The 27580-nt window shown below is 39.3% G+C and overlaps 1 protein-coding gene across 7 annotated transcripts in view; it reads right to left on the bottom strand.

The window, feature by feature from the left end:
• Positions 1-21114, bottom strand: part of TTC8 (tetratricopeptide repeat domain 8) — a 50400-nt gene extending 29286 nt beyond the window's left edge. For 2 of the 7 annotated variants that reach the window (XM_045807672.2, XM_045807668.2), the window contains exons 1-6: positions 20957-21114; positions 10031-10060; positions 4668-4788; positions 3513-3576; positions 3247-3406; positions 2942-3031 (exon numbers count right to left, since the gene is read on the bottom strand). In XM_045807672.2, the coding sequence (XP_045663628.1) occupies positions 2942-3031; positions 3247-3406; positions 3513-3576; positions 4668-4788; positions 10031-10060; positions 20957-21070 (579 nt within the window). In that variant the 5' untranslated portion in view covers positions 21071-21114. Of the gene's footprint in view, positions 1-2941; positions 3032-3246; positions 3407-3512; positions 3577-4667; positions 4789-10030; positions 10061-18091; positions 18140-20956 lie in introns of those variants that run through there. The other 5 variants (XM_045807673.2, XM_087856171.1, XM_087856169.1 and 2 more) reach the window with 4 other exon arrangements.
• Between the last annotated feature and the right edge of the window lie 6466 nt (positions 21115-27580).

The following is a 27580-nucleotide window of genomic DNA, read 5'->3' as shown; positions in this document are numbered from 1 at the left end:
AGACCATTTTGACAGCAGCTGGGTTGAACCAAAATAACAAGGTACTCTACAAGTGCCTTTATAAGTGAAGGGTCTATCCATTATTTGTTACAATCACCATTTTAAAATACGGTGATTTATACCTGATTCCTGCTTTTATAGAAAACAAACTGGGAAACTCAAATAACTAAACAGTGTTTTTCCTATTACACATACTATTTTACTAGAAAGAGACAAATGAAAAGACCAACTTTGGAATTATCCTAAAACAGATTCAGCCCATTCTTTTACACAAACTACACAGATGATACAGTGATTATGATATTGATAAGGACACTTTAGACATGGGGAAAATCTGGAAGTTCCTTTTGAAACAGAGTAGAGCTTAAGTGTAAAGTGGGGTGTGTAGATGACTCTGGTGTGCAGCCCGGTCTGAGAACCTTCATTATAGAACTTCACTGAACTCATCTGCATAAATAAGCACTTACTGAATTACCCCTTGGTGGTATCCCATTTGCCCATAGCCCACTTGCAAAGAGGCTAGCGTATCAAGGTTATTACCAGAGAAGAGGCAACCAAAGAAAGAAAAAAGAAATCAGGACAAGGCCCTTCTTTTAAAAGCTACACCTAACCCTCCGTTGGTTCTGTTACAAAGAAGAAAAGCTAAAAGTGCAGTTGGTGCTACCACTGCTGTGAAAAGAAGTTACCGCAGACCACTCAAGCAATCGTTATTAGAAATGAGTCCTGATGAGTAAAGGCGAATTGGAAACCAAAGACAGAAAACTGGGCATTATTTCTGCAACACACTAAAAAAGCACAAAATCTAGTTCAGTTTAAATCTATTAACACAAACCAGGTCTGTTCTGGAAGCATGTTAGTTTGAGGGAGATGCCTTCATGGACCGCACTCCCTGGAGAGAAAACAGCAGTGAGAGGCACCTGGGGGGCACAGTCAGTTAAGCGACCAACTCTCGGTTTCAGCTCAGGTCATGATCTCAGGATTGCGGGATCGAGCTCCACGTCAGGCTCCACACTGAGCTCAGAGTCTGCTTAAATTTCTGTCTTCCTCCGCACCCACCCCCTCAAATAAATAAATCGTTAAAAAAGAGAACAGCAATGGTACCAACTAGCCATCCAGCCACCTCAAGTAAATGGCCTAAAAGGGCAGGGGAACCAGATATTCCATATGAGTTGCTGTTAATACTCCATTCTCACAAAGGTAAGGGAAATAAGTATAGCTTTACAATTCTGCTAAATGAAGTTGACCAGATTGCTGTCAAATAAGAAATTAAGAAAAATGTCATCAGTGTTATTATAGGCTAATTCCCTATCAAATGACACTTCTTTTTCTGATTTTAATTTCAACTCTGTATGGCTAGCATCCATTCTTATATTCCCTAGTGTTTGACATTTAGTAAATATGTTAAACACCATTAGAACTAGGATTCAGAATGAACTCAGCACTCGTGCATAGAATTCACAGATATTACAGCTATAAACCTGGGCTAGGCTTAGACCAGTTTCAGCACCACCTAAGTGCTCATGTCTCTGAATTATTCCAAGCTCAGCTCCAAGTTTATCTTTACACTGAAAAGGTCATGGACCACTCAGGCTCTTTCTCTCTTTCTCACTCTCTCTCACCATGCATACACACACTTACTTCCTCTATTTCTCTTTAAAGGAGCATCTAATCTTTTTAAGATTTATTTATTTATTTGAGAGAGACTGCATGCACATGCAAGTGGGGGGAGGGGCAGAGGGAGAAAATCTTCAAGCAGACTCCCTAAGCACAGAGCCAAATACAGGGCTCCATCTCACCACCCTGAGATCATGACCTGAACCTAAAGGGAGAGTTGGATGCTCAACTGACTGAGTCACCCAGGTGCCCCGAGCAACTAGTCTTTGAGTAGGTAGAATTATTAACGTAATTCTCAATAAGGATCACTAAGCTAGACAGTGATATTGAGATGCCTGCCTAATTACTAATTAGAAGTATATATTTTTTTATCTTCCTTTTGACAGTCCTAAAATTCTATAAGGATAGAAAATTATTTTTCTGAGAGTAATCCAAGATGAAAAAGAAAAACACACACACACTGATGCCCTCTAGGCTTCCTTCCACAAAGATGCTGCTGCATATCTACCTTCTTCATTATAAACTGCTGTTCCTTTATCAACAATAGCCAAGCTATGGAGAGCACCCAAATGTCCAATGACTGATGAATGGATAATGAAGATGTGGTACACGTACATACACACACACACACACACACACACACACACACACACACACACACAGGAATATTACTCAGCCATCAAAAAGGATGAATTCTTGCCATTTGCAATGACATGGATGGAGCCAGAGAGTGTTATGCTAAGTGAAACAAGAAAGAGGAAGATAAACACCATATGATCTTACTCGTATGTGGAATTTAAGAAAGAAAACAGACGAACATAGGGGAAGGGGGAAAGAAAAAGAAAAGGAAAGGAAAACAAAAAATAACAGACCCTTAAAGGTAGAGAACAAGCTGAGGGCTGATGGAGGGAGGTGGGTGGGGGATGGGCTAGATGGGTGACAGGGATTAAGGAGGGCACTTATTGGCATATGCACTGCATGTTTGTATGTAGGTGATGAATCACTGAATTCTATTCCAGAAACCAATATTGCACTGTATGCTAACTAACTAGAATTGAAAATTTTTAAAAAATTGCTGTTGTTTATCAGAGGAAAAAGAATTTCCTATAATAATGGTATATATACTTTACTTCTGATTGACTTTCCTTAACTCAAAAGACTAAGAGAAATTTTACATAGTTCAGTAATCAAACATTTCCATTTCAATCAAGACATCGCCTTTCCTTCACAATTTTTTCTATTTCCTACAATGTTGTTATGATAATATATCTAACATTACTTCATTACATTCTAACATTACTAACATACGATCATTTTAAGTACATACCTTTGCCAATTTAGGTTTCTGGGCATATTTTGTTAAATTCAGTCTAGATAAGTTTATAAAAGGTCCATCAGGACTTGTAAGCATGGAAGCCTATGGGGAAAAATGAGAGAACAAGAGTCCTGAGACTTTTTCCTGAAACATAAATTGAGTTCAATGAGCATAAAAATTATAAAGGCAACATAAGTAAAAAAGAATCACCTGTAAAAAGTCTTCCATATAACTTTCCACTATAACAATAGCAAAAAACGATATAACATAAAGTTACTTTGGTAATAGAAAACTGTGGTAAAGCTGACAGAATTTACCGTTCCCAGCCTGACAAATCTTCCAGATGAGCTGGTGATAGGGCGAGCTGTGTAGGCGGTTCTGGGAGTTCTGATGGCCTGCTCCATAGTGCCAGGCCTTCCGCTCTGTGTGCCGGGTCTAAGGAAACCTGTAATGGGTCTTCCAGCTTGAGTGATTGGCCTTTGAAAAGTGTACATTGTGAAAATACAAAGAGGTCAATAAAGGAAGATTCTCCTACAGTCTGGTCACTATTTAAGGACAGAGGATATGAAACAGAAGTACGTACCTGATAGCTGGACTAGGCCCTCCCGTCTGATTCGTTCCAGGCAGTTTCAAAGATGTGCCAGGGCCTATGAAATGAGATGGCAAATTCAATTACTATATTAGTTATTAATCTGTAAAAACTGTCAGCTAATGTAATTTTCAGAAATGTGCCGGCCTGGTGCAAAGGACATTAATAACAGGAAATGTATTTTAGGGAAATGTGTTTGAGACTGATATTTATTGAATATCTATCACGTTATTTTATGTTATCACATGTAATCTTCACACGAAGGGTGTAAGGTTGGTAATATTCACCCATTTAGCCAAGGCTTAGAGGGTTAAGCAAAGAGGTCAACCTGTTAGTAAAGCTGGGGTTCAAACTCAAGGCTAGCAAGCTCCAAAGCACCGAAAGACAGTTCTATACTCATAGTTTATTTCTGATACAGAACCTAGAATTTAGACATTTGAGCTCCAAAAGAGCAAAATGATGGGCAGAAAAAAGACATTTTAACATGAACCATATGTATTTTTTTTCCTCAATTTTCATTTGAAGCTTTAAAAGTTCTCTTTCAAAAACTATAAATGCCTGATAACTGTTACAACTATCAAATACCAGCAAGACCACCATATGTCATGGTAATCACTGAACACCATTTGTGCCAACACATCTGCAAGCTGGGGACTGGGCTTCTGTGACAATCCCGAAAGGCATTCACAGGCCAGCATTTCACCCCATCACCTCCCATCACGCATTAGAGCAAACCACCTTCAATTATTACAGTGAAGTGATGTTTTCCAGTGATCTTTTTTTTTTTTTTTTAATCCTTTTAGAACAATTCTGTTGTTTGGGTGTTTCCTGTGTTTCAACTCTCAGACAATCTTCTGATATATTTAGATAAGCAGTTCAGCCAGAATACATTTTAAATATAAAATATTTTTAAATGCACCCTATAGCTTTTATTGAAAAATGGCTTTATAGAGCAATCTCACATCTTAAGTTTAAGATAATATCATTGAATTGGGGAAGGAAAGTCTTTGTCCTATATGGCAAGGATAGAGACCATTTACTTGATAAATTTTTTTTCATGTATATAATGTCTTGTGATCCTTTTATATACAAATAGTATTATTCCTCCTAATGGCATTTCATTTACTTAAGGGAAAAACCAATACTTACGTGGAACTTGAGCAATAGCATTTTCATCCAGCATCATTTCTGCAATTCCTTCCTGATTTACATCAATTTCATCTACGTATACCATTTCGGTTAGTGCTCGTGCCTTTAAAATCCAAGCTGCCTATAAGCATGGATAAAATAAAGCATATATTAAGTAGTATTAGAAGTACTACCTATAGAAGCCTTATTATTGTCTAACTTTTTATTGGGCATGTTTACTACTTAGTGCATTATACTGATTTAAAGGGCTATGTCAAGAAACTAATACAAGAAGGCAAGGTCATTACTAATCAAGAAACACCCATTAGATCAATTACCTAGTAAATAAAAGTGTGGTAATTACCTGGTAGTCTTCTAACATGGCTTTTTGTAAGTAAAAGAAGATTTAGAGGAAATTTTACTGTAATAGTAATTTGAAAACAAATTAATAAAGCTACAAACACAGTGCTCATTCTGCCTTCCTCCTTCAGGACCAGAAGCCCATCATCACTTCCTGATTGTTTAGCTCAAAACTTACTTCTCTCTTACCTTTCTCATAGGGCATTCTCTTTATACTTCTATTATATGTACTTACCATATTCAAGAAACTCTGTAATTATTGGGCATAGGTTAGCCCTCCCTTCCCCAGAGCACAAACCTTTTTACCTTGTCCAGTTCTGAATTTTCCATAACACCTATGGTTTTTGCACACATTAGGTATTCCAAAAATGTTGACTTGAACTAAGATCAATTTCTCCCAATTCCCAATAACTAATCAACACAATCTTGGTTGCTTTGTGATCTAGCCAGTAGAAAACCTGCTAGAAAGTGGGGGGAGGGGGGATGGAAAAGGTCATTTAGGAATCTGGAAAATATCAGCTTTGCTCTACCTTGAGAAATTAGATGTCGAGGTCTGCACAGTTAAATATCTTGTTAAACATTTAAAACGGCCTTATCAGAAATGTTTACCTCTCTGCTTCACTAAAGAATAGAAGCAGAGAACAATAAAGCTTGCCTGTGGGGGACCTGGGGAGAAGACAAGTCTTGGGCAGCAGCACAGACCTGACACTAATAATACGAAGGAAGTGGCAGCAAGGGAAACTTGGGGGGCAGGGGGGAAGAGGGAAGGGTTCCCCGCACTAGGGATCTGGCTGTGAGGCAGGCTGAAGGAAGGCAAAGGGACTGAGAGGGGAACAGATGAGAGCTACAGAGGTCCAAAGAGTCCTCACATAAAGAACCCGAGATGCATTCACTCAGCCAGTCCATATCCATTGAGCACCTCCTAGTTACATGGCATTGGGCTAGGTTCTGAAAAGGAAACACGAGAAGATTAAAACTTGGGATTCTAATTTCCCTGAACATATCACCTATTTGAATTAAGTGACAAGGCAAAGCAGTGCATGATAGGTAACAGTGTGTGGTACAGAAAATAGTTTTATAGGAATTAAAAAGTAGGGATCCTTCTGTGGGCTAAAATAATTGGAATGCATATATTAGACAAAAATTTTTAAGGAAAAAAAAGTCTTCGTGCTTTCATTTTCATGGGAATAAAGAAGGCTGCCTTCATACCATACTTAGGTTCCTAAAATGAAATTATATTTGGTTAGATGATTGGGTTTTTTAAGCTTATACTTTCCTGGGTAAGGTTTACTGGATTCTCATCAGATAACTTATAATAAAATGTTTCAACTGTGTGGATTTAACACAATTGAATGAGCAGAATACGGGATCAAAGAATTTGTTTTAAAAAAAATCAATTCCAATTGGAACTGCATCTAACTGTGGGAGCCACCAAAGTGTGGAAACAATTGGAGGTTTTCAATCCTCAAAGATCAAGAAGGTTGGCAGATCTATACAAGTATGCTCAGGGGTCAGGGAAATCCTCCCTGGCTTGAACTAATGGTTTAATTTAACTTCAAAGACGGAAATAAGTAATCCTGATTTATCTTGAGCCCCCACACCTCATACTGCCCTGCAAGGATCTGATGGCTTTCATTTCTCAAAAGGGCATTCCTTGTTCAGCAGTCTGGTGGACTCCAGCATTTTTTCTGAAACAATAAAGCAGGATGTGGGCTCCACTGATTCACTCCCATATTACTAGGGAGCACCTGCTACATGCATGCCAGGGCCTGAGAACAGATATGAGTAAGCCACGGCTCTCCTAGCTCACACGAATTTCAGTGTTGTAGGAAAAGTGCAATAATAAAAGTCTGGAGCATACTATGGGAAGACAGAGAGAGGCACCCAGTTGTCTGGGGGGTGGAGGAAAGGTAGGAGAAAAGAGTTTGCTAGTGGCCAAGACTGGAAAGAGTGTGCTAGGCAAAGCAGTGGGACCAGGGCAGGCTAGCTGGAAGGCTCACGGCAAGTTTGGCAAATCCATAACAGCTTAGTACGGTTGAATCGGGTTCAGCTGAGGCAACAGTCAGAGAAGAAGCTGGAGAAAAAGGCAAAGGGCAGATGAGGGACCCCGAATATGCCACAGTGAGGTGTATGGACTTTCATCCTGAGGACGAGGAGCTCATGAAGCTTCAAAACTATGACTTGGAGTCCTAGTTCAATCGACTTTCTAAAAGCCAAGTTTTTATTATTATAGTATCATTTATATAGTTGGGCAGTAATTATCCCTGCACATATCTTTTAACAATTTGCATGTACCTACTATTATAGTCCACTCCATCATGCCTACTAACCTCTCAAATATTAAGAAGGTGCAACTTTTTTAAATATTAGGCTAAGCAAAACAAAAGAGAAAATTTCCACTGTTCCCTCCCCACCAAATGAATAAATGCTTCACATCTTTTAAAAAATGTGATTCCATTAAGAATTCACTTTTTCAAAAAGGTAAAGAGATCTATATTTATTTCAGTTTCTAGAACCTAAGTCTTCGGAAGTAGAAATAATGGTGGGAATCTTGTATATTTAAAGATCTAAAATAAAATCTACTTAAAACAGTACTTAATTTTAAATTTCATCAGTATTTGAGAATATTAATCTTCCCGATTTTCCTTCTGTCCTAACAAAAATGACCTTGAAAATCACATTTCACTGCCTGATTAAACATCAGATTGTATTCAAAGAACTGCTCTTGGCAATGTGAACAATTCTTAGGATTTTGATGAAAACAGCAGATGGAGCTTTGGCTTTAAAAAAAAAATTAAAAATTTTATTTTGGAAACAAGCCAAAGATGTTTTACAGCCCTAAAATCCTCTGTTTAAGTTTAAAAAAAAAAGTTCAAAACTAATCAGTGATTAAAGTAAAACGCATAACAAAGCACAATGGCTGATCCTAAACCCCTTGAATCTGAATAAAAATATAAATTGGTGTTATCAGATATGTTTTGTTACTAAATGACAGGGTCATGTAGTGAACACATCTGAATACCTACCTACCCATTGGAAGTACTGTGAAATCAACAAAAATCACAGAAGTGTAGGAACTTCTCTAAAGGGAAAAGCATAGGTTCTGCCAGTCTAAGTGAGTAATCATCCTGTCAATTACATCCTTCCTTGTCTGTGAAACATAATCCCATCTCATTCACCTACTGAGGCAGTGTGCAGGACATTACTCTTGAGGCAATAACATCAGGGAAAGAATGCCTTGCTTGTACTATCTTCTGTGAGGTTGATCCAATTTTAGTTATGAAAATAAGCATATGAAAAGGTTAAAAAAAACTAGTGACCTAGCAAAACATGCTTAAATTGTCCTGTTCCTTTTAATACAGAATCTGAGGCCACTAGTTTAAGACATAAGAGAAACAATTTTGTTAGGTTATTATTAGAATAAGGCCGCCTAAGAACAGTCTGTCTAACCTGATTGAGCCATCATAAGAATCAGTAACATTTGACACTCTGCCTACTCTATGAAAACGAAAACTTAGGCACAAAATATTGTTATCGTAAAGCCTCATTTATTTTGAAGTTGTAAAAATGTGCAAAGGAGGAAGGCAAAATGTGTGAAGAATGAACTCAAAAGAATCCTGTCAGACGTGTTCCCTTCTTATTCTCTTAGATCACTATCCGGTGGATAATTCAGTCTAAAGTAACAGAACAGGAAAGTAAACTTCAAGTCCCTGTGCTGCTTGGACACTTTCAAATGCCATTTGCAGTTGTTGGTTGTTTTTTTTTTTTTTTAAGATTTTATTTATTTGACAGAGAGAGAGAGAGGGAGAGCACAAGCAGGGGGAGCAGCAGACAGAGGGAGAGGGAGAAGCAGGCTCCCTGCTGAGCAAGGAGCCTGACATGGGACTCGATCCCAGGACCCCGTGATCATGACCTGAGCCACCCAGCCATCCTGCCATTTACAGTTTTAAAACCATACCAACAATTATTGGTGTTTTAATTTAATTTTAACAAAATCTTCCAAAATTACTGAAAACAAGCCCCTTACTTACTCTATTTATAATTTAGGTCCTTCTCAAACGAATTGTACATATATAAGGAAAAAAATCAGTTTTGTGCCATCTATCAATTTGGAAATCACGAATTTGAGCAGTGCAGACAAGTTTCTTTAAAATCCTTTTCAAGAACAGAGTGCTACATTTTAACCTATTTACGGTGCTTGTTTAATGCCACACAGACCTCCATCAGAGTACTTTGTATCTTGCTTTCTTCTAAAAGGTTAGATGATTACTCATATGAAGTACATATGAGGTTCCAAATCATTTATTTAGCTAAAAACCACTGTTACAATTCTCTCTCATGTGGCAGGGCAAACACCTGGCAATATTTAAGCTTTCTGATTTGTAGCACTTTCATCCCTTCACCTTATTCCCAGACTTACTGGCTCTTGAGTTAAAAGCTTCACCTTTTTTTTTTTTTTTTTTTTAAACTTCACTTCTTCTCCTTGGGTTCCCTCCATTCACTGTGTCTTATCCATTTAGCAGGTCTCTCTGGCCACCTCCCATCTCTAACCACGATGATTTCATAGACATGGCTATCTGGCCAGTCTCCCTTCCTTTCTTCCTCCTGGTGGCAGGCACCGCTCTCTAAAACCAACCCCTTCCCAAGGAGAGTCAGCCTGCTCTTTACTCAAGACATATTGGCCTACCCAGCACGGTCTTTTGGGACACTTGGGGCTCTGCTGACTTCTTGACTCCCTTTCTAAGCTCCTGGTTCCCCTTTCCTCCTCTATTTTTCTCATCCTCTGGTCAATATTGGTCATTTCTATTTAAGCTCCAAGTCTTAAGACCGTAGACTACTCATCCATAGATATAAAAATATTGGAAATATAATACTTCACATAAAAAGGTACCAAATGTCTGGTAGAGATGGCTAATTTTATAACAGCATTAATAGATATGCAGCAAGATTTCTAATCTATAGGAACAAGTAAGCAATTGGAATTACAGCATTCTCTAAACTAAAGGTTGCAGCTAAACCTTTACCTGAGACAGTGGTAATTCAGGATCTGGTTCCTGGAAAGCATTAAGAAGGTAGTAAACATTTTTAAGAAATACAGTTTCTAAAATAAAAAGTCTTAGTGACGAATTAGTTATGTGTAAGTAGACTCAAACTCATTCAATAAAAATCCAAATATTAACTTTAATATTTCTCCACAACTGCTTTCAAGAATTTTGGATGTACTAATACTGATGTTGGTATTGGTGTAAAACTAATATACACTGAAGAGTGCTGAATTTTCTACAGGTAGGAAATTCTAATTACTCTAACCTCACTTAAAGCACAGAGAAGTTATCTTAACTACTTGTTTAATGAAGAAATTAAAAATAATTTTACAACTATACCAAGGAAACATTTCTTTATACTCAAAAATAAGCTCATGGTGGTTAAAACATTTAGACTTTAATCACTTGGGGAGGAGGAAGAAAATCCACATACTACAAACCCTTCTGCTCCACATATACGTAAGGGGATTAGTGGCTAAAGATGAAAAATTAATTCTGACTGTAATGTAGTCTGAGAAATGTTTATAAATAGACTATGTCATATAAATTAGTGTCAGGTGCTAATAAACTCAGGGTTTTTTCTGTCCAAATTAAATAGAAATCCACTGGGAAAAAGTCAGACTTGTAACAAATTTATTTACAAAACATCTACATCTATATATTTACCGTTAGCAACCTGCACTGAACACTTAATTGGCAGCATGTTTTATTAGGGAAGCTACTAAGAAACAAAACAGAGAAGAAAAAAAAAAAAGATCTTGCCTTGCCTTGCTTTCTATAGTTCTAAAACCCAAGGAGAATACCCTAAATATTTTTTTAAGATTATGTATACAAGCAACGTGTAAGCCATCTGGTCACCATACAAAGATAAGGAATTTCTGTGGCACAACACACAGTAGGAACGTGAGAGGCAAAGGCTAAGCTAGGCTAGAAAAGTGAAGCCCTCAAGAGAGTGGGATTTAGAGAATATTTGGCAAGCAGCTGAACTGAACACAAAACAGCAACTAAGAATACATGGCAACTGGAGGTTTTCAATTCCAATGTGTATGAGGAAGATCTGGAAAAGTACAGATTGCCTGGACCCCACAGTCCATACTTAAATGTACCGATACAGGCAATGAGATGACAGAAGAAATAAGCCTATTCTTTCTTCTATTTATTTGTAGACATGTCTGTATGACCCACCATCTCATTTGAGTCTCCTAACAACCACAGGAGGGAGGCAGGTCAGTGCTCTTATCCATTTGAGAGATCAGGAAGCCAATTCAGAGAGGTCATATAATTTGCTCAAGGTCATACAAAGAAGCCAGAGCTCGTCCTTGCCAGGGCACCTTGGAGATTTAAAAAATGAGCTGGATATAATAAGGCAGGGTGGCAGCATCAAGCGTAGGAGAGGTACAAGGTAAGTTCCATACAGAAAGGGGAAAAACGTTTACCAGAGGTGACTGCAGATAACACTTGAAAAGGAAAACAAAACAGGTGTAAGAGCTAGAAGCCTCTGATAGTAAGTAAAAGCTGGACGCCTGTTATTCTGCCAAGGGCAAGAAGATGCTTCCAGTGGCCCAAACGCAAACCGCCAGCACAGCCTCGGTGTTCTGTTCACTGATAAAGGTCTTTGTGCTCCACGTGGTTCTTCTGCCCCCCAGGAACACATCTGTGATTTACCACGCAGGTCAAGAGCATGTGGGGAAACGAAGTGCAAAGAGAAGGTCAGAGAAGACATCGAGAGGCCGAGAGGATGGGAAGGTGGAGAGACAGGTGAGGTTGCCTAAATGGAAGAAGGAGAAAGACGGAACCAGGAGGGAGGCAGAGAACACGATAGTTCGAAACATGCCCCTGACATCCCAGTCACCCTGCTGGACGCTGAAAACATTCTATCAGGAAGGCACAGAATTATATAAATTGCAATGAAACGTATCAAATGCTGAATTCAAGTTAGGGGCCAGTTATAGCTGACTTAGAGGGAGAGGGGAAAACAGAATATGTGGGAGATCAGAAGGGAGTCAGAGAAAAGGGAAGGAGATTATTCTGGAAATTCCTGAGTGCCAGGGATCTATGAACTATATTCAGCATCACTTTATCATCAATTTCACTGAACACTCTCCTCACGGATGCTTTCCAGATTACCAACAATCCTTTCAGAAAAATATCAATGACAGAATCCTACGCGCAAACACCTCTAGCTATGCAGAGACAATAGCAGCTAACATTTGTGATCACTTACCATACTTTAATGAACTTAATGCTCACCACAACCCTTTGAGGTAGGCATATTATCATCCCCATTTTACAGATGAGAAAACCCTGAGGTTGAGGTGTACAGACAGTATTGGAACCTAGACACTCTGAGTCAAGAGCCTGCACTTTGCTGAGTATGTGGGATCATAGCAAGGCATGAAAGCTGGCTCCTATACAGTGAGGGAGACCAAGGTTGGGTATGGCTGGTCTGGACTGGAGATCCATCAGGAGTAGCAGGACTAAGAAGGAAGAGTCAGGATGTTTTAATTTAGAGATAGGGCAAAACTTTTTTTTTTTTTTTTTTTAAATCACTGGGACCTTCATGTTTGGGTCTCCCAATTATAGTCTGTTATTTAAATTAATCCACCCAAATAGGGAACCACAAGTTAGGTTCATTTGGTCTAGCAGATTATTTCCATGGGTATCAACACAGTGGAGTAGAAAGCACCAGGCCTAGGGGAGCCTGGGTGGCTCAGTCGGTTAAATGTCCAACTCTCTCTCTCTCTCTCTCTTTTTTTTTTTTTAAGTGTCCAACTCTTGATTTCAGCTCAGGTCATGATCTCAGGGTTGTGAGATCGAGCCCCGTGTAAGGCTCCCTGTGTCAGGCTCCATGCTAGTGGAGCCTGCTTAAGATTCTCCCTCTTTCCCTCCCCAACCAACTTTCTCTCTCTCTCTCTCTCCCTCCCTCTCCCAAAAAAAAAAAAAGGAAAGAAAGAAAAGAAAAAAATGAAGCACCAGGCCTAGCCCTAGAGTCAGAAGAGCTGGGCTTGATCCTCAGGGAGTCACTTAGCTGCATGACCTTGAACAAATCATACAACCTCTGTAACCTAGCCCTCCTCTCGAATTGGAGCAATAGTGTCTATAGGACAGTTTTAAAAAGAAAACCTTGCATTTTTAAGAATATTTCATAATTTTCACAGTCTTTTCACATATGCTATCATAGTTAATGAATAAGGTGCTACCACTTTCAATAAGAAGTATCAGTCATATGGAATTTCTTTATAAAAACAATTCTATAATGAACAGAAAAGCACCAAACTCACTATTACTGCCCTTTTCCGACACAGAACTAACTCCCAGTTGTGGCACATCAAATTAAGACTTCCCTTTGACTCTCCTTCAAAGTGAGTGAGTGAGAGGACAGGGAGAGGAGTGACACTGCCTCAAACCAGCAAATACTCATTAGCATCAACTTCAATTCACATCAGTTTGTTTCTTTCCTTCCTTCCCAGGGTAAGGCTTTCTCTCTTAGGTTGTTGCTATTACTTCAGGGAATCAAATCTCTAGATAATTCTGAATGTGACTTCGTAATTGCCACCAATACTTACGCTGGCTAATGAGTCTGACCCGGCTCTGCTCTGAAACTACTGAGACATTATTCAGAAGTTAGCAGTGACAAGAAGGAAAAAAAAAATGTAAGAGAACAGAGAAATAGATGGGTGTCAGAAGGTTTAGGGAGATCTAGGGACCAAGTATCCAAGTAGAAATGTAATCTCTAATTCAGCAGGAATACAAATTCATAAAATGAACTGCCCCACAGAGTATAAGAATCAAAAGATTAAGTTTGGCTGAGTCTCCATGGCCCCAAAGAGGAAATAAATTAGCTAATCATACAGAAAGATGGTTTTGTTTTGCTTTGTTTTGCTTGGAGCACCAGATCGTTGTCTCAATCCACTTCTAAGATGTAGCTCACTGGGGGCCCCTGGTTCCATGTCTTTCCTCTAAGCCAGTGGCTTTCAGCCTTTTCTCTATCTTTAAATCATTTACAATAATAATCCCCTCCTCTCTGTAACATCTCTCATTATAAGTAGAGATTGGGGAGGAGAATGTGAATTCCCATTCTGATATACAGCCAACACTCCCACTCCCAGAATCACTGATTTTAATAATTTGAAAATCTATCAGAAATCTACCCTATAATAAAAGCATACTGTCTTTTAGAAACCTCACTGCCTGAAAAACCTGCATGTTTTATGAACTGTTTAATTATAATGGAGCTAAAAAAAAATTGGGGCTGGTTTTAAAGCCATGCATCTGACATATGGAACACAAAGAACAGTAATCAGATTAAGCAACTAATCAGGGTGATGGACATGAGCCGAAACAGCAAGCGTTCCCTCTAGGTCACATTGCTGTGTGGAAGGAAGACCGTTTTGCTTTTCTCCCTTTTATAGCTTACAACCACTTTTTTTTTTTAAGATTTTTTTAAAATTTATTTATGAGATAGAGACAGCCAGCGAGAGAAGGAACACAAGCAGGGGGAGTGGGAGAGGAAGAAGCAGGCTCACATCAGAGGAGCCTGATGTGGGGCTCGATCCCATTACGCCGGGATCACGCCCTGAGCCGAAAGCAGACGCTTAACCGCTGTGCCACCCAGGCGCCCCTATAACCACTTTTTCAATCACAATTTAAAGAACACTTTGAAAAAGGACAACGCCTCTCTATGAATTTCTTGTTTTTACTGTATTTTATCAACCCGGGAAGCTACAATAAATTAACCAGTTATCTTTCTTTCTTTATTCTCAAGAGATCAGAACCTTAAAGTCATACTAACAGACCCTGCCCTCTCATTTTCTCACTATTCTGCACCTGGGAAAAACAGTTCACAATCCATCTTCTTCAAGAACCTTTCCCATTACCAAATACCATGTTATTACAGTCAACCTATCCTTCAGTCCTTTTGTGTCCAAATAAAAATGTATTACTTTAAGGAAACATGAGATTCCATAGTACACCCCCCTGACCAGCCTAACTACCCTGATTTTGGCAAGAATCAAAATGAAATAAAATCCAGATGTCCTAATGGAAAGTACAAGGCACGACTTAAATATTTTTGATGATAGGATGATAGGATACCAAAATTGTATCTCTGAAAGGAGAAATAAATGTAAAAGGAATAGTCTCAGGTGGGCTTATCCTAAAAGGCTGATGATGTATCAGGACCAAAATGGGTTTTTTGAGAAGCTCCCTGGACCAGCTTAAAGAAAGATTCACAAATAATAAATCACTTTAGAGAGGTTCTCCTCACCTGGGACAAAAATAAGCAAAACCAAAAGTGAAAAATAACATCCAAAACAAAAGCTATTTTTGTCTTGGGAGGGGGTGGGGGGAGAGCAAAACTGAATCCATTTGGCACACAGAAAAAATATTTTAACTTCCTTGCTTGTCCATGTGTCCAGACACTGCTTCAAAGTCATTCCTTTGTACTAAAATCCGTTTGGTGGCACAGGAATGGTAATTCAAAGAGTTGTGGGGAAAAAATACTCTAAAATGTAGAAACCTCAAAAAAAAAGCCCACGAGAGTAAAGGAGCATGTGAAGATAAATCAGCTCACTGCAGGGCTGAGGACCATCTGCCTCTGCTCTGACCACATTTCTGTTAGCTTTTCATAGACTGGTGGTCTCTCCATCATTTAACTTCCTCCACTGAAACAATGAAAGCATCAAAGCATCATAGGAAATGCCAGTGATGATAACTACTATCAGAGACACTCTCCTGGAGGAATCCAGGAAAAATTTTCTTAACTGATTAAAAAATAATAAGGTGTACAACATGTTCACTTGCCACATTTATATATGGTAAGATGATCGCCGTTATGCCAATAGTTAGCACCTCTATCACATCACATAATTATTTCTATTTTGTGGTGGGAATAAGAAAAATGAAACAAAAAAACAAACAAAAACCTGAGCCTCAAATCAAGAAATGAGTTAAGAATGTCCATAATGAAATCACATTTATTTGAAAAGGTAAATATATATTCAGAAACCTATGGGGGTAGAAGGACACAAAGGTCCTCAGGCAACTAAGATGGTCTTTGTAAACAGAAGGGAAGGTGGTACACACGCATAATGCCATCAAAACACATAGGGGTGCCTGGCTGGCTCAGTCAAAAGAGCATGCAACTCTTGATCTCGGGTTTATGGGTTCAAACCGTGCATTGGGTGAGATTACTTAACAATAATATCTTAAACACACACACACACACACACACACGGATACAATCAATACACTCACCCAGGAGATACATAATGAGAGCCCCTGTGTGCCAGACTCCGTGCCTAACCCATACAGATATGCCATCCTGGATTCATGTTGGAAGGGAAGGAAAGAGAATTTTCAAGCTTTTAATCAAAGGAAACGTCCTCTTTTTTTTTTTTAAGATTTTATTTATTTGAGAGAGAAAGAGAGAGAGAGAGCACGAGAGGGGGTAGGGTCAGAGAGAGAAGCAGACTCCCCACTGAGCAGGGAGCCCGATGCAAGACTCGATCCCGGGACTCCAGGATCATGACCTGAGTCAAAGGCTGTCACTTAACCAACTGAGCCACCCAGGCGCCCTAAAGGAAACTTCTAGAAAGCTTCTTCTTAAGCATATATCTTAAGATATATGCACGCCTGTGTTTCTTGCAGCATTATTTACTATACCCATGATATAGAAGCAACCATATGCATAGCCATGGATAAAGAAGATGTGGTGTATATGTACAATGGAATACTACACAGCCGTAAAAAAGAATGAGATCTTGCCATCTGCAACAACATGGATGGACCCTAGAGGGTTTTTTTTTTTTTTTAAAGATTTTATTTATTTATTCGACAGAGATAGAGACAGCCAGTGAAAGAGGGAACACAAGCAGGGGGAGTGGGAGAGGAAGAAGCAGGCTCACAGCGGAGGAACCTGATGTGGGGCTCGATCCCATAACGCCGGGATCACGCCCTGAGCCGAAGGCAGACGCTTAACCGCTGTGCCACCCAGGCGCCCCCCTAGAGGGTATTATACTAAGTGATATAAGTCAGACAGAAAAAGACAAATACCATATGATTTCATTTAAAACAAAAAGCAGAAATAGACTCAAATACAGAAAACTGATGGTTGCCAGAACAAAGGGGTGTGGAGAGTGGGCAAAATGGGTGACAGGAAGTGTGAGATACAGGCTTCTAGTTATGAAATGAGTAAGTCATGGGAATAAAAGGTACAGCATAGGGAATATGGTCAATGATATTGTAATAGCGCTGTATGGTGACAGATGGTAGCTACACGTGGGGTGAGCACAGCATAATATGGAGAAGCTGAATCACTATGTTGTACACCTGAAACTAATATAACATTGTCAACTATACTCAAATTAAAAAATTAAAAATAATTACCTAAGAAAAGCACAGTGTGTAAACGTTGAGTCAAAAAATAACTAACATGAGTGAACCCTATAAACTTTTCAGCAGCCCTACCCAGCTATCAAGAGCCCAGTTTGGTAAGGTGACATCAATTTAAACTTCTACTCCTGATGACATACTGCGTTGTTCTGGCAATATATATAGTTCCTACTTAACTACCTCAGCAAAACAAATAAAAAGGATTAGAAAGGAAAAGAATATCATAAATTTCTTCTAGATCTGGTATTGGTTCTCCCAGGCCTACTCTGATATTTATAGGAGCTGAACGTATCAACCCCTGCTCATAACAAGAAAATACTAACAAAGAATAACATTTTTTTAATGTCCTTGGTATTAGACATGAACTACGTATCACATTATAGACTATTCTTTCAAATCCACAACAAACAGGCCAATAGAATAGGCCAGGACCTAACAAGACCTACTACCCTAATGATCTTAACCAGGTCAGATGGTTAACCAATGACAACAGCAATAGTTCCCTATATAAACCTGTCTTTTTCTTCATTATCATTATCCAAATCACAGTTCCACTAAACATATAACAAATCTTTAATCTGCCAACAGGGCCCATAAGGCCTAATGAGAGCTGTACAAGAAACCAAATAAAAAGACCCAAGCCGTTACCTTATTTAGCTGCTAATTCAGGAGTCGTAGACAAAGTCCTTCATCTGTTTACCTTACTCTTCCTAGATAAAAAGGAGCAATAAGATCTCTACAGCCCCATCTAAACCATTAATGAAAACACACTGCTGCTTTGCCCTCCACTTTCCAAAATGATCTCTCCAAGATAATAAGGGAGATAATCTGTCCTTCTGCCCCCCCCACAAAAGGCACCAGAGATCACATAAGTTTCAGAATACTGTCTTAATCAAAATTGGTTAGGTTTTCTTCCTTCAGGACTTTCCAGAGCCTTTAATCCAAGTATGCAAATACGTCAGAATTCTTTACCATTTAGCTAAAATCTGGAAAAAGGCACAGTAGATGGGAAAATGTCCTGGGAAAAGTTGAGAAACACACCATTTTGAAAAATTTGGCTATATAAGGGCTAAAGAGGCAGCACAGTATAGATAAAGAGAATTTACCAGCTTTGTAATTTTGCACAAATTACTTTACCTTGTGCCCCAATGTACTCAATCTGTAAAATGGAGGAAATAGTACCAACTTCCTAAAATGGCTGAGGATTAAATGAGATGATTTATAAAATCCTATGAACTAAGCCTAACACAGAGTAAATAATAAATGTTAGCTATTACTTTTGTTACCTACTTTGCAAGGTTATTCTAAGCACAGAAATACTTATAATTGACACAACTTATGCCTGGCAGGCATAAGCACTCAACAAAAGGTCATTTAATTGAACACATATAAAATTCTGATCACAGTGCCTAGCACCAACTAAATCCGAGTTCACAGGCACAGTACTGTACTGAATGCACAATGATATTAAGATTATAGGATCTTTTTATTTAAAGATTTTTTTAAAAATTTATTTGAGAGAGAGAAAGGGTGAGAGAGCACAAGCAGGGGGAGCAGCAGAGGGAGAGGGAGAAGCAGGCTCCCCGCTAAACAGGGAGCCTGACGTGGGGCTCCATCCCAGGACCCTGGGATCATGACCTGAGCCGAAGACAGTTGCTTAACTTACTGAGCCACTCAGGTGCCCCAAGATTATAGGATCTTAACCATTAATAAGAACAGCTGCTTTGCCTATAACAACATTTCCCCCATGACACTACGTCTCCCTAGTATGATAACGGTGAAGGTATCTGACCCTTGCCCACTACCAAAAAAGTAATCAGTGGTCAAATAAATTTCAGAACTATTGTATTAATCAAAATTAGGTAAAATTGAGTTTCTTTTCTTCAGAATCCAGAGCCTTTAGTATGAATCTTCAGTCTCTAAGTAGGGAATATATAGTTCCCAAATGCATTAAATGAGGAAACTTCCTTTCCCTAAGCAGTTCTTGGGACTATTGCTCTGTGGAACGCAGAATGGAAACTACCCTAAACCAGTGGAAAAACGGAAACAGCAAGTAAAGTACTTGCAAACCATTGTGCCTAGAACGATGTCTGGTACATCACATAGAGTATTAACAAACTTTTGTTGTACAAATGTAAAGGGGTCAATATTTTATAACATTCCCAGATATATTTGAGGAATCTTTTTCTGGTTTTTTTGAGCAGCATCTGTGGGACTACTGTGGCAAGAAACACACTTAGAAAAATGCTTCCCAGGGCAGCTGGGTGGCTCAGTCAGTTAAGTGACCAACTCTTGATTTTGGCAGGGGTCAGGGTCCTGGCACCCAGCCCAGAATCGGGCTCCACACTCATCAGGAAGTGGCTTGAGTATCTCTCTACCCCTGCCCCCCACTTGCACGTTCTCTCTTTCTCTCTCTGAAATAAATAAACCTTTTTAAAAAAATGCTTCTCCATGGAAACCAGTTCTATTAACTAACATGAACTAACACAAAAGAATCTAGCTTAGTATCCTCACTAACATGGATTGTTCTATCTATCTGAAAGTCAAATTGTTCACCTCAACAGGTTATCCTCCATCCACCTGCTGGAAACTAAGGCAGAGCCTAGTAACAGTGTTCACACATATGCCTCCACTTATGTAACTCCCCTCAATTTTCCCTTTTTTCCTAGCATCTCCAAGGTAACACCACTAGAGGAAAGCTGGGAAACCAGCTTTTACTAGAAGCACTGACAAACTGCCACAGCTCTGCTCTTATTCTTTTCTCTCCGTTTTACCTCTTCCAGGAACTACAGGTGGGCCACCGGAGTATATGACCACTCTCTCTATTTAATATCTTACTTCATCTTATTACTGTAGTACAGTAATAGTTTAAGTTCTCTTAAAACCATTGTCATCATTCCTTCTTTTAGGCTTCCCCGACCCCCCATTCCTGACTCCTAATAGTAAATATATCTCTTCCCTTCCTAGATTCTCATTTCTCCAACTTGTATTATTTGCCTCAAAATGCACTCACGTCGCAGAATCAAAGCCTCCTTCACTCCTCGACAACAATCTTAAGAGGAAGTGGAGAGATCACAACGTTTGATCCAAAAAATTAAGGCAGCTATTTCAACAAGAGGTGAGAAGTTACAGATCTTTGTTTATACATCGTTTTAGAAATTAATAACGCACACGCAGCGAGCTTCAGAGTCCATCCCTATGCAAGTATAAGTGAATTATCAAAGTTCTGCGCCAAAGTAAAATTCGGGACTTTTGAAGTATTCCTTCAAGGGACCCGTAAAGGAAAGGGGCTGCTGAAGTTTGAGGAGGGGGCGGCCATGGGACAGCACTCGAGGGTCCCGTGGGGACGCCGGCCACGGCTCTAGGGGGTTTCGTTCCAGATGCCTGTGCTGACCACACGGTCAACTTCGCCCTGGCCTTCCTCCCCGGAGCCCCCACCCAGCAGCCGGGGGACCCCCCAGTGCCCTCTGCCTCTCGCTGGAATCCACAGGGCTGACGGGGTCTGGCTGGTACCTGGTCATAAGGGGACTTCTCCAGCATCTGCGTGCACAGATCTGCGCAGAGCTGGAACTTCCTGCGCCTAAAATAGCTCCAGGCCAGGAGCAGCGGCTCCATCTCCGAGCCCATGGCGGTAGAGGGCGGCGCACGAAGGACCAGGGTCCGGGCCAGGGAGGGCGGGGTCGAGAAGGAGCGCTAGGCGTCCTGCTCTGCCCGGCAACGCACGGCGGCAGGGGCCTTTCTTGAGAGGTGCCCGCATCGCGCCTGAGGAGGGGAAAAAGAAAGCCCAGCACGAGCAGAACGCAGCTACAAGGCTTGTCAAATCTTGGTTGCAAAAAGTATGTACTTTTAAAGGAAACGTATTTCATTAATTTCGAGAAGAAGGCTCTATGGCTAAATTAAGAGGTAGTGACTTAGACACCTCTGACTGGGGTCCTCCACTCTAGCAAAGGAGGAGCGGTTGCCTAGCAGCCTAACGCTTCGCTTACTTTGCGAATCTGAGAAAAGTCCCAGGAGTTGACCCTCACACAGGTCACTGTCCTACTCTTCCCGTGTGCGCCTTCTTGCCCCTATCATTTGCCCTTCAGACTCTAGAAACACAAACATGAGAACAGTTTCTTCAATACCATACTGCCCACCAGAACCCAAAGACCTACCACCTAAAATTCTCCAGTTTGTTTCCTCAAGTCCTCAAAAACATCTCAGTGTTCAAATAGAAAGGGGCATTGGATACTGCTTAGTCCAACCGATGCATTTTACAGATGAGAAACTGATATCGGCCCAAAGAAGAGAAATTATGTACCTAAAGTCGCATGAAATTAGGGAGCTGGACTGTAATCTGGGTGACTACAGGCTGTTAATACCGTTTATTCTACGATGCATACAGATTCTGGATTACAAATTGGGGACGTTTTTACAAACAAAATAATGTAACAAAAAAAGTTAAAAAACGGAGCTTTTTGAAACGCCACCTCCAAGCAGTTGCTGTTTGTCAAATGCTTACTTGTGCAGAATGATTTCTTGAGGCACAATTGTGACTTCCCTCTAGAGATTTACAGAGATGACAAATACCTTTAATGGTTATGAAAAAGAAGTGTAACTGGGCTAAATCCAGGTAGACTTCATTATGGAGAACTAGGAGATCTTTTTTCCTTGCCTCGTTTCTACCACAGGGGGAGAGGCAAGAGAGGAAAATTAACTTAATACTGAAGAACTTTCTGGTCAGGTCTAAATCTCCTTTATAGATAAGAAACAACAACTCTTAGCAAAGATAAATCACTCACGATTTTCTCAAACTACTAGGGTACCATAATGCAGACATTATATTTAATCTGGATATTTATATCTTTCATAGGTATCAAAATAAAACTACCTTTCTAACCTGAGAAATGGGTTGAGATTAGGTTTTTTTTCTCCTTAACTAAGCAGTTTTTCTTGAATTTTTGTATCTTAGAAGCAAATAGTTATGTTTATTGTAATTAGTCCATTTTTGTTTCCCTCAAAGTGCCTCTAGAAATGTCTTCTGTCCTAAGCAGCATATTGTTTCTGGGAGTCAGGTTTTAGGACCACAAATGCTGCCAATTGCAATTGGGCTCAGTATTTCAAAGGGACTTTTTATTTTCTGATACAATGTAAGCAGATGCTGTATACGTAATTATCGACTCCAGCTCAGTATTAGATTTTTTAACTAAATTTTTTATTTTAGATTTCCCTATTGTTAACGTTAACATTTTCTATTACTATGGTACATAAATCACAGCAAAGGAACCAATACTGGCACATTGCTATTAACCCCGCAGTTTATTCAGATTTCAGTAGGTTTTCGCTGATATCCTTTTTGCATTCCAGGACCCCACTTTGGATACCTTATTACATTTAGTTATTGTGTCTCCCTTCCCTCCTCTGTTCCCTGTGACAGTTTCTCAGACCTTGTTTATAATGACCTTGACAGTTTTGAAGAGTACTGGGCAAGTATTTTGTAGAATGTCTGGAAATCTTTTAAAAACAGAGGCCCAAATTCCATCCTTAGAGGTTCTGATTTAAATGGTTTGAAAATAAATAAATAAATAAATAAATAAATAAATAAATAGTTTTATATAGAGCTAAAGCATCAGTTTTTTGTTTTTTGTGTGTTTTTTTTTTTTAAGTTTCCCAGTCAATCCGAATAGGCAGCCAGGGTTGAACACCATGTTGAGTTCTACATGGTCTTGCATATATTGAGATTATTGCCAACTTCCTGCACAGGAACAAGGTTTTTGTAAGTGGGAAAAATAAATACATAAATATATAAATAAGTATGGAAGTTAAAAAGAGGCATTAAAAATAGTTTAGGGCCATAATAATTCATCTTAACTTCTTTCAGAAGGCTGCTATATATTTTTCTTTTAAAAAAGTCAAATGGATGAGGAAAATTGTAGATTACTTACCAAAATGCAGTGAAGTATGTCCAAGTGTAGCATAAACTGTGCCTTTAAAAGGTTATAAACATTTGTTATTTTTTAATCATGTAAACATGTTAGTCAATTATATGAATGTGTAAATAGACCGTATTACATTTTTTATAATTTCTAATCTATAATGCAGAAACCATTTTTTTAAATGGCATGCTAGCAACAGGAAGAATACTAAATGTAACAGTTCCTAGTGAAAAGGGTAGATAGGAATTACTAGAGCCATTCTCCAACTGAAGAAAATGAAGCACAGAGAAACAACGTAATCCCTTTGAAAGGGTCAGTTTCACAATCAGAGCTAGATCTCAGTTCATGGATCCTTATCTTTTGCTCTCCAGCAACTAGATACCTCTAGGTTAATTCAGTTTAAAGTCAATGCCAAAGATAATGTAACTTTAAATGCCAAAGGTTAATTTTTCTTAAATCTTAAATTGTTATTATTCAGGCCATTTAAACTTGACCCCAAAAGAGAAGCCAAGTTAAAATGGGATCTTCTCTTGGTCAACAAGTATTTGTGTAGGCCCTATGCTTGGTGAAAAGAACACAGAGATGAACAAAAGAGGTCTCCAGCCCCAGGGGTACTTAGAATAAAAAGTAGTTAGTGGAAAGAGCATTGGATTTGAGGTCAGACTGTGTTTTCTCGGGCAAATTAGGAATCAATATAGGATGGTGGTTAAGAAGAGGGCTCTGGAGCTAGATTTCCTATATTTAAACTCCTGACTCTCCCATGCACGAAATGTGGGGATCTTGGACAAGTGGTGTGATGTCCTGTGCCTCAGATATGTGCTTCATCTATAATATGATGTGTGCTTGCTGCATTCTTTAAGAATTTTTGATTCTGCGTTAAAGGACAAGAAAAACGGGATGGATGAAACTCATAAGAAATGTTAACTATAGATAGTAAGTATATTATAGACCTATAGGACATGTTAAACATAGAATAGACATTTATATGTTAAACACATTGAAAGGATGAAAAAAATGAGAGTGTTACTTGCGGATAGAAAGAGATGGAAAGCAAAATAAACCTTAAATATTCATAAAGCACAGATCAGCTTTACCAACTCAAACTGGCCACCCATTGCCATCACCCATTCTAGCACACTTGCCCTCTGCTTAAAATACATACTGTTGCTCACCAGGTTATCACAGAGCTATAGCTGTAGCCATGCATATTTTAATAGCCTCTTCATCTCTCCAATAGAGCAAGCATGTATTGGCACCACAAACCTTCTTCCATCTTCAGACTTTCTTGCCTGCCCTTAACTCTGCTCCTTGTAACCATACCACCTGCAGTAAAGAAAAGTGGTGCAAAGAGAGTCAGAACGTAGGAACTTTGACTGACCCATAGGCAATGTGGTCCTTCCACCTATTTGTGCTAAATTCTTAACCTACCCAATCCCTTTCCCTTTGCTTCTCACTGTAGATTTTAAGCTGATTTGACAAACTAGCTGATTTGAGCATTTTAGTTTGGTCTATGAAACTTTCAATTCTAGGACTTCCGGGATAGCCTACCAGCTTGTGTACTTAGAGGCCACCATAGCATTTCTCCACTACATATAAAATGGGGATGATGATGATGACTACAGCAATGATGATGATGATGAAGTGACTATCTTCTGGGATGGTTATTGATATCAAGCCAATTTAATTTAGGTAAGGCATAATTACATCGTCTTTTCAAAGAACGCAGAAACACATTGGGATGGAAACTAACAATATATGCAACCACGGATTGCCTCAATTTTCAGTCAGACAATTTACTATATGCTAGAGAAAGAGTACTTTGAGACAATACCAAAGAAATTGGAGGTTGTTCTTTTTTCCCCCGGTTCCTTAATAAAGTGTGTAATAAATATCTGTTGAAATTTATGGGGGCACCTGGGTGGCTCAGTCTGTTAAGCATGTGTCTTCTGCTCAGGTAATGATCCCAGGGTCCTGGCATCTAGTCCCGCATCGGGCTCCCTGCTCAGCGGGAGCCTGCTTCTACCTCTCCCTCTGCCACTCCCCCTGCTTGTGCTCCCTCTCTCTCTCTCTCTCTCAAATAAATAAACTATTTTTTAAAAATAAAATAAATAAAAAATTCTGACAAGAAATAATGGAAACTGAAAAACAAATTTTCAGTTACCAGATTTGGCCATTAGTCACCTATTTACAATATTTGTCAGTGTCATTTCAGCAGAGTCAAGAGAGAACAGGCAAAGAAATCTGAGTGCAGTTGGCTAAGGTGAGAATCAGACCTAAGAAATAGACATGGGAATATTAAGTTATTCTTTTCAAGGAACAGTCACTCATGCAAATGATTTTAAAATACTTACAAAGCCACATGCATATGCTTGACTCAATGGAAGTTTTATACTTTATGGTGGTTCACCATATAATTGATACTGTGTAAGATTTTTTAAGGTTATAAGGTTCTCCTACTGGTAGTTGCATAAACCACTGATTCTGCGGTAGAAATTTTTCTCTAAACTGGATATAATCTGAAGTAACATGTTTACAGTCTTTTTGCTCAGGGAGAAGTGATACTTTTATACTCCTAGCCTCTACTGAAAAAATGAGCTCATTATTAGCACGAACATGGAACTTATTCTACTTTTTAAGTTTTTTTTTTTTAAAGCCATAGTGTGAACAATTCTCAGCAATATATAAGCAAATGCTACTCAAAATTAAAGTAGGAGTTACTGGGGCTCTTATGTGGCTCAGTCGGTAAAGTGTCTGCCTTCAGCTCAGGTCATACCAGGTCTGGTCATCTGTGTCTACCCACTCTTCCCCAGAATGCAAGCACGAGTTGATACTTTGCCGTATCCTCAGTGCCTAGAATAGCGCTGGGCGCATAAAATGTCCTCAAAAAAATATTTCCTGAATGAATCTCTTTCTTTCCAATAATACCATACTAAATAATACAAGTTGTAGGCCACTATTTGATTTAAAGATCCAACTATTGATTAGCATTTTGATAAATATTAACACTTGGTAATATGGATTATTTAATTGCACATAAGATCTATGCTTCTCATAAAACCAAACAGAAAATTATCAGTGCAAGAACCCATTCTGTTCATAATCTCTGGCCTCAGCCCTCTCTTTGCCGTTAGGGTCAATTACAGAGGGCAACCCTCGTGGCATTCATTACTAGACACATTTAGCAGAGAAATGATGAAGAAGGAGTCCAGAAGAGTCATCTGCCCAGCAGATTGCCTACTCTCCCTTACATCCTGACCACCCATCCCTAAACCCCTACTGGCCCTTGAGAAGAGGAGAATGTCTAGAGTTGCATGGTGAGACATATTTTGTCTACTTGTGAAAGTGTCATATTTACACTTACTAGCATTCCTCTTCCCTTCCTCAATATCCTGAAAAATTGTCTACTTCACACTGGAAGTTCTTTTTTTTTTTTTTAAGATTTTATTTATTCATCAGAGAGAGAGAGCACAAGCGGGAGGGGAGGGGCAGAGGGAGAGGGAGAAGCAGACTCTCCGCTGAGCAGGACTCTGGGATCATAACCTGAGCCGAAGGCAGATGCTTACCCTGCTGAGCCACCCAGGCGCCCCCACTCTGGAAGTTCTTAAGTTCTACGCATTTGTAGGGTGTTGAATTCCATTACATGACTCCTTTTCCTTCAGGATGTTGTGGCAGACTGTATTATTATCCCTGGTTATTCATTCACTCCTCCCCTGCAAGAAGATTAAACATAATCACCCATTGTTGCCATGTGACTTGACGTTGAGTTGGGCCCCATTGACACTGAACCCAGCTGGCCATGTGACTTGCTGTGACCAATAGGTTATGAGCAGAAAAAGTATGCTACATGTTCTAAAACTTTAAGAGCCTTCCTGTGGTTGGCTTTGCTCTTTTCCCTCTGCTCCTTCAGCCTGAGACCTAGAAGGAGAAGAGGTGTAAAGCAAAGTACAGCTAAGCCACATCACCGTAGCTGACCTACAACTGCCTACAAACAATGTGAATGGGAAAGAAATGTTGGTTGTTGTAAGCTACCGAGATGCTTGGCTCATTTGTTATTGCAGCAAAGCTAATATCGTCATACTCGTCTTTTTTCTCCCATAATTAGAATTCGAATATCCATTTCTACAAAATTAACAAGATGTGAAGAAGTCCCACACGAAGAACACTACTAATTTTATGGAAGGGCATGTAAAAAGAAACATAAAGAAATACCATGTTCCTAGAT

Source organism: Ursus americanus, chromosome 26 (assembly GCF_024610735.1).
Source record: "Ursus americanus isolate L20-20 chromosome 26, mUrsAme1.1.p, whole genome shotgun sequence".
NCBI lineage: Eukaryota > Metazoa > Chordata > Mammalia > Carnivora > Ursidae > Ursus > Ursus americanus.
Note: the sequence above shows the minus strand (reverse complement) of the source record. Positions and strands in the feature narration are given on the sequence as shown.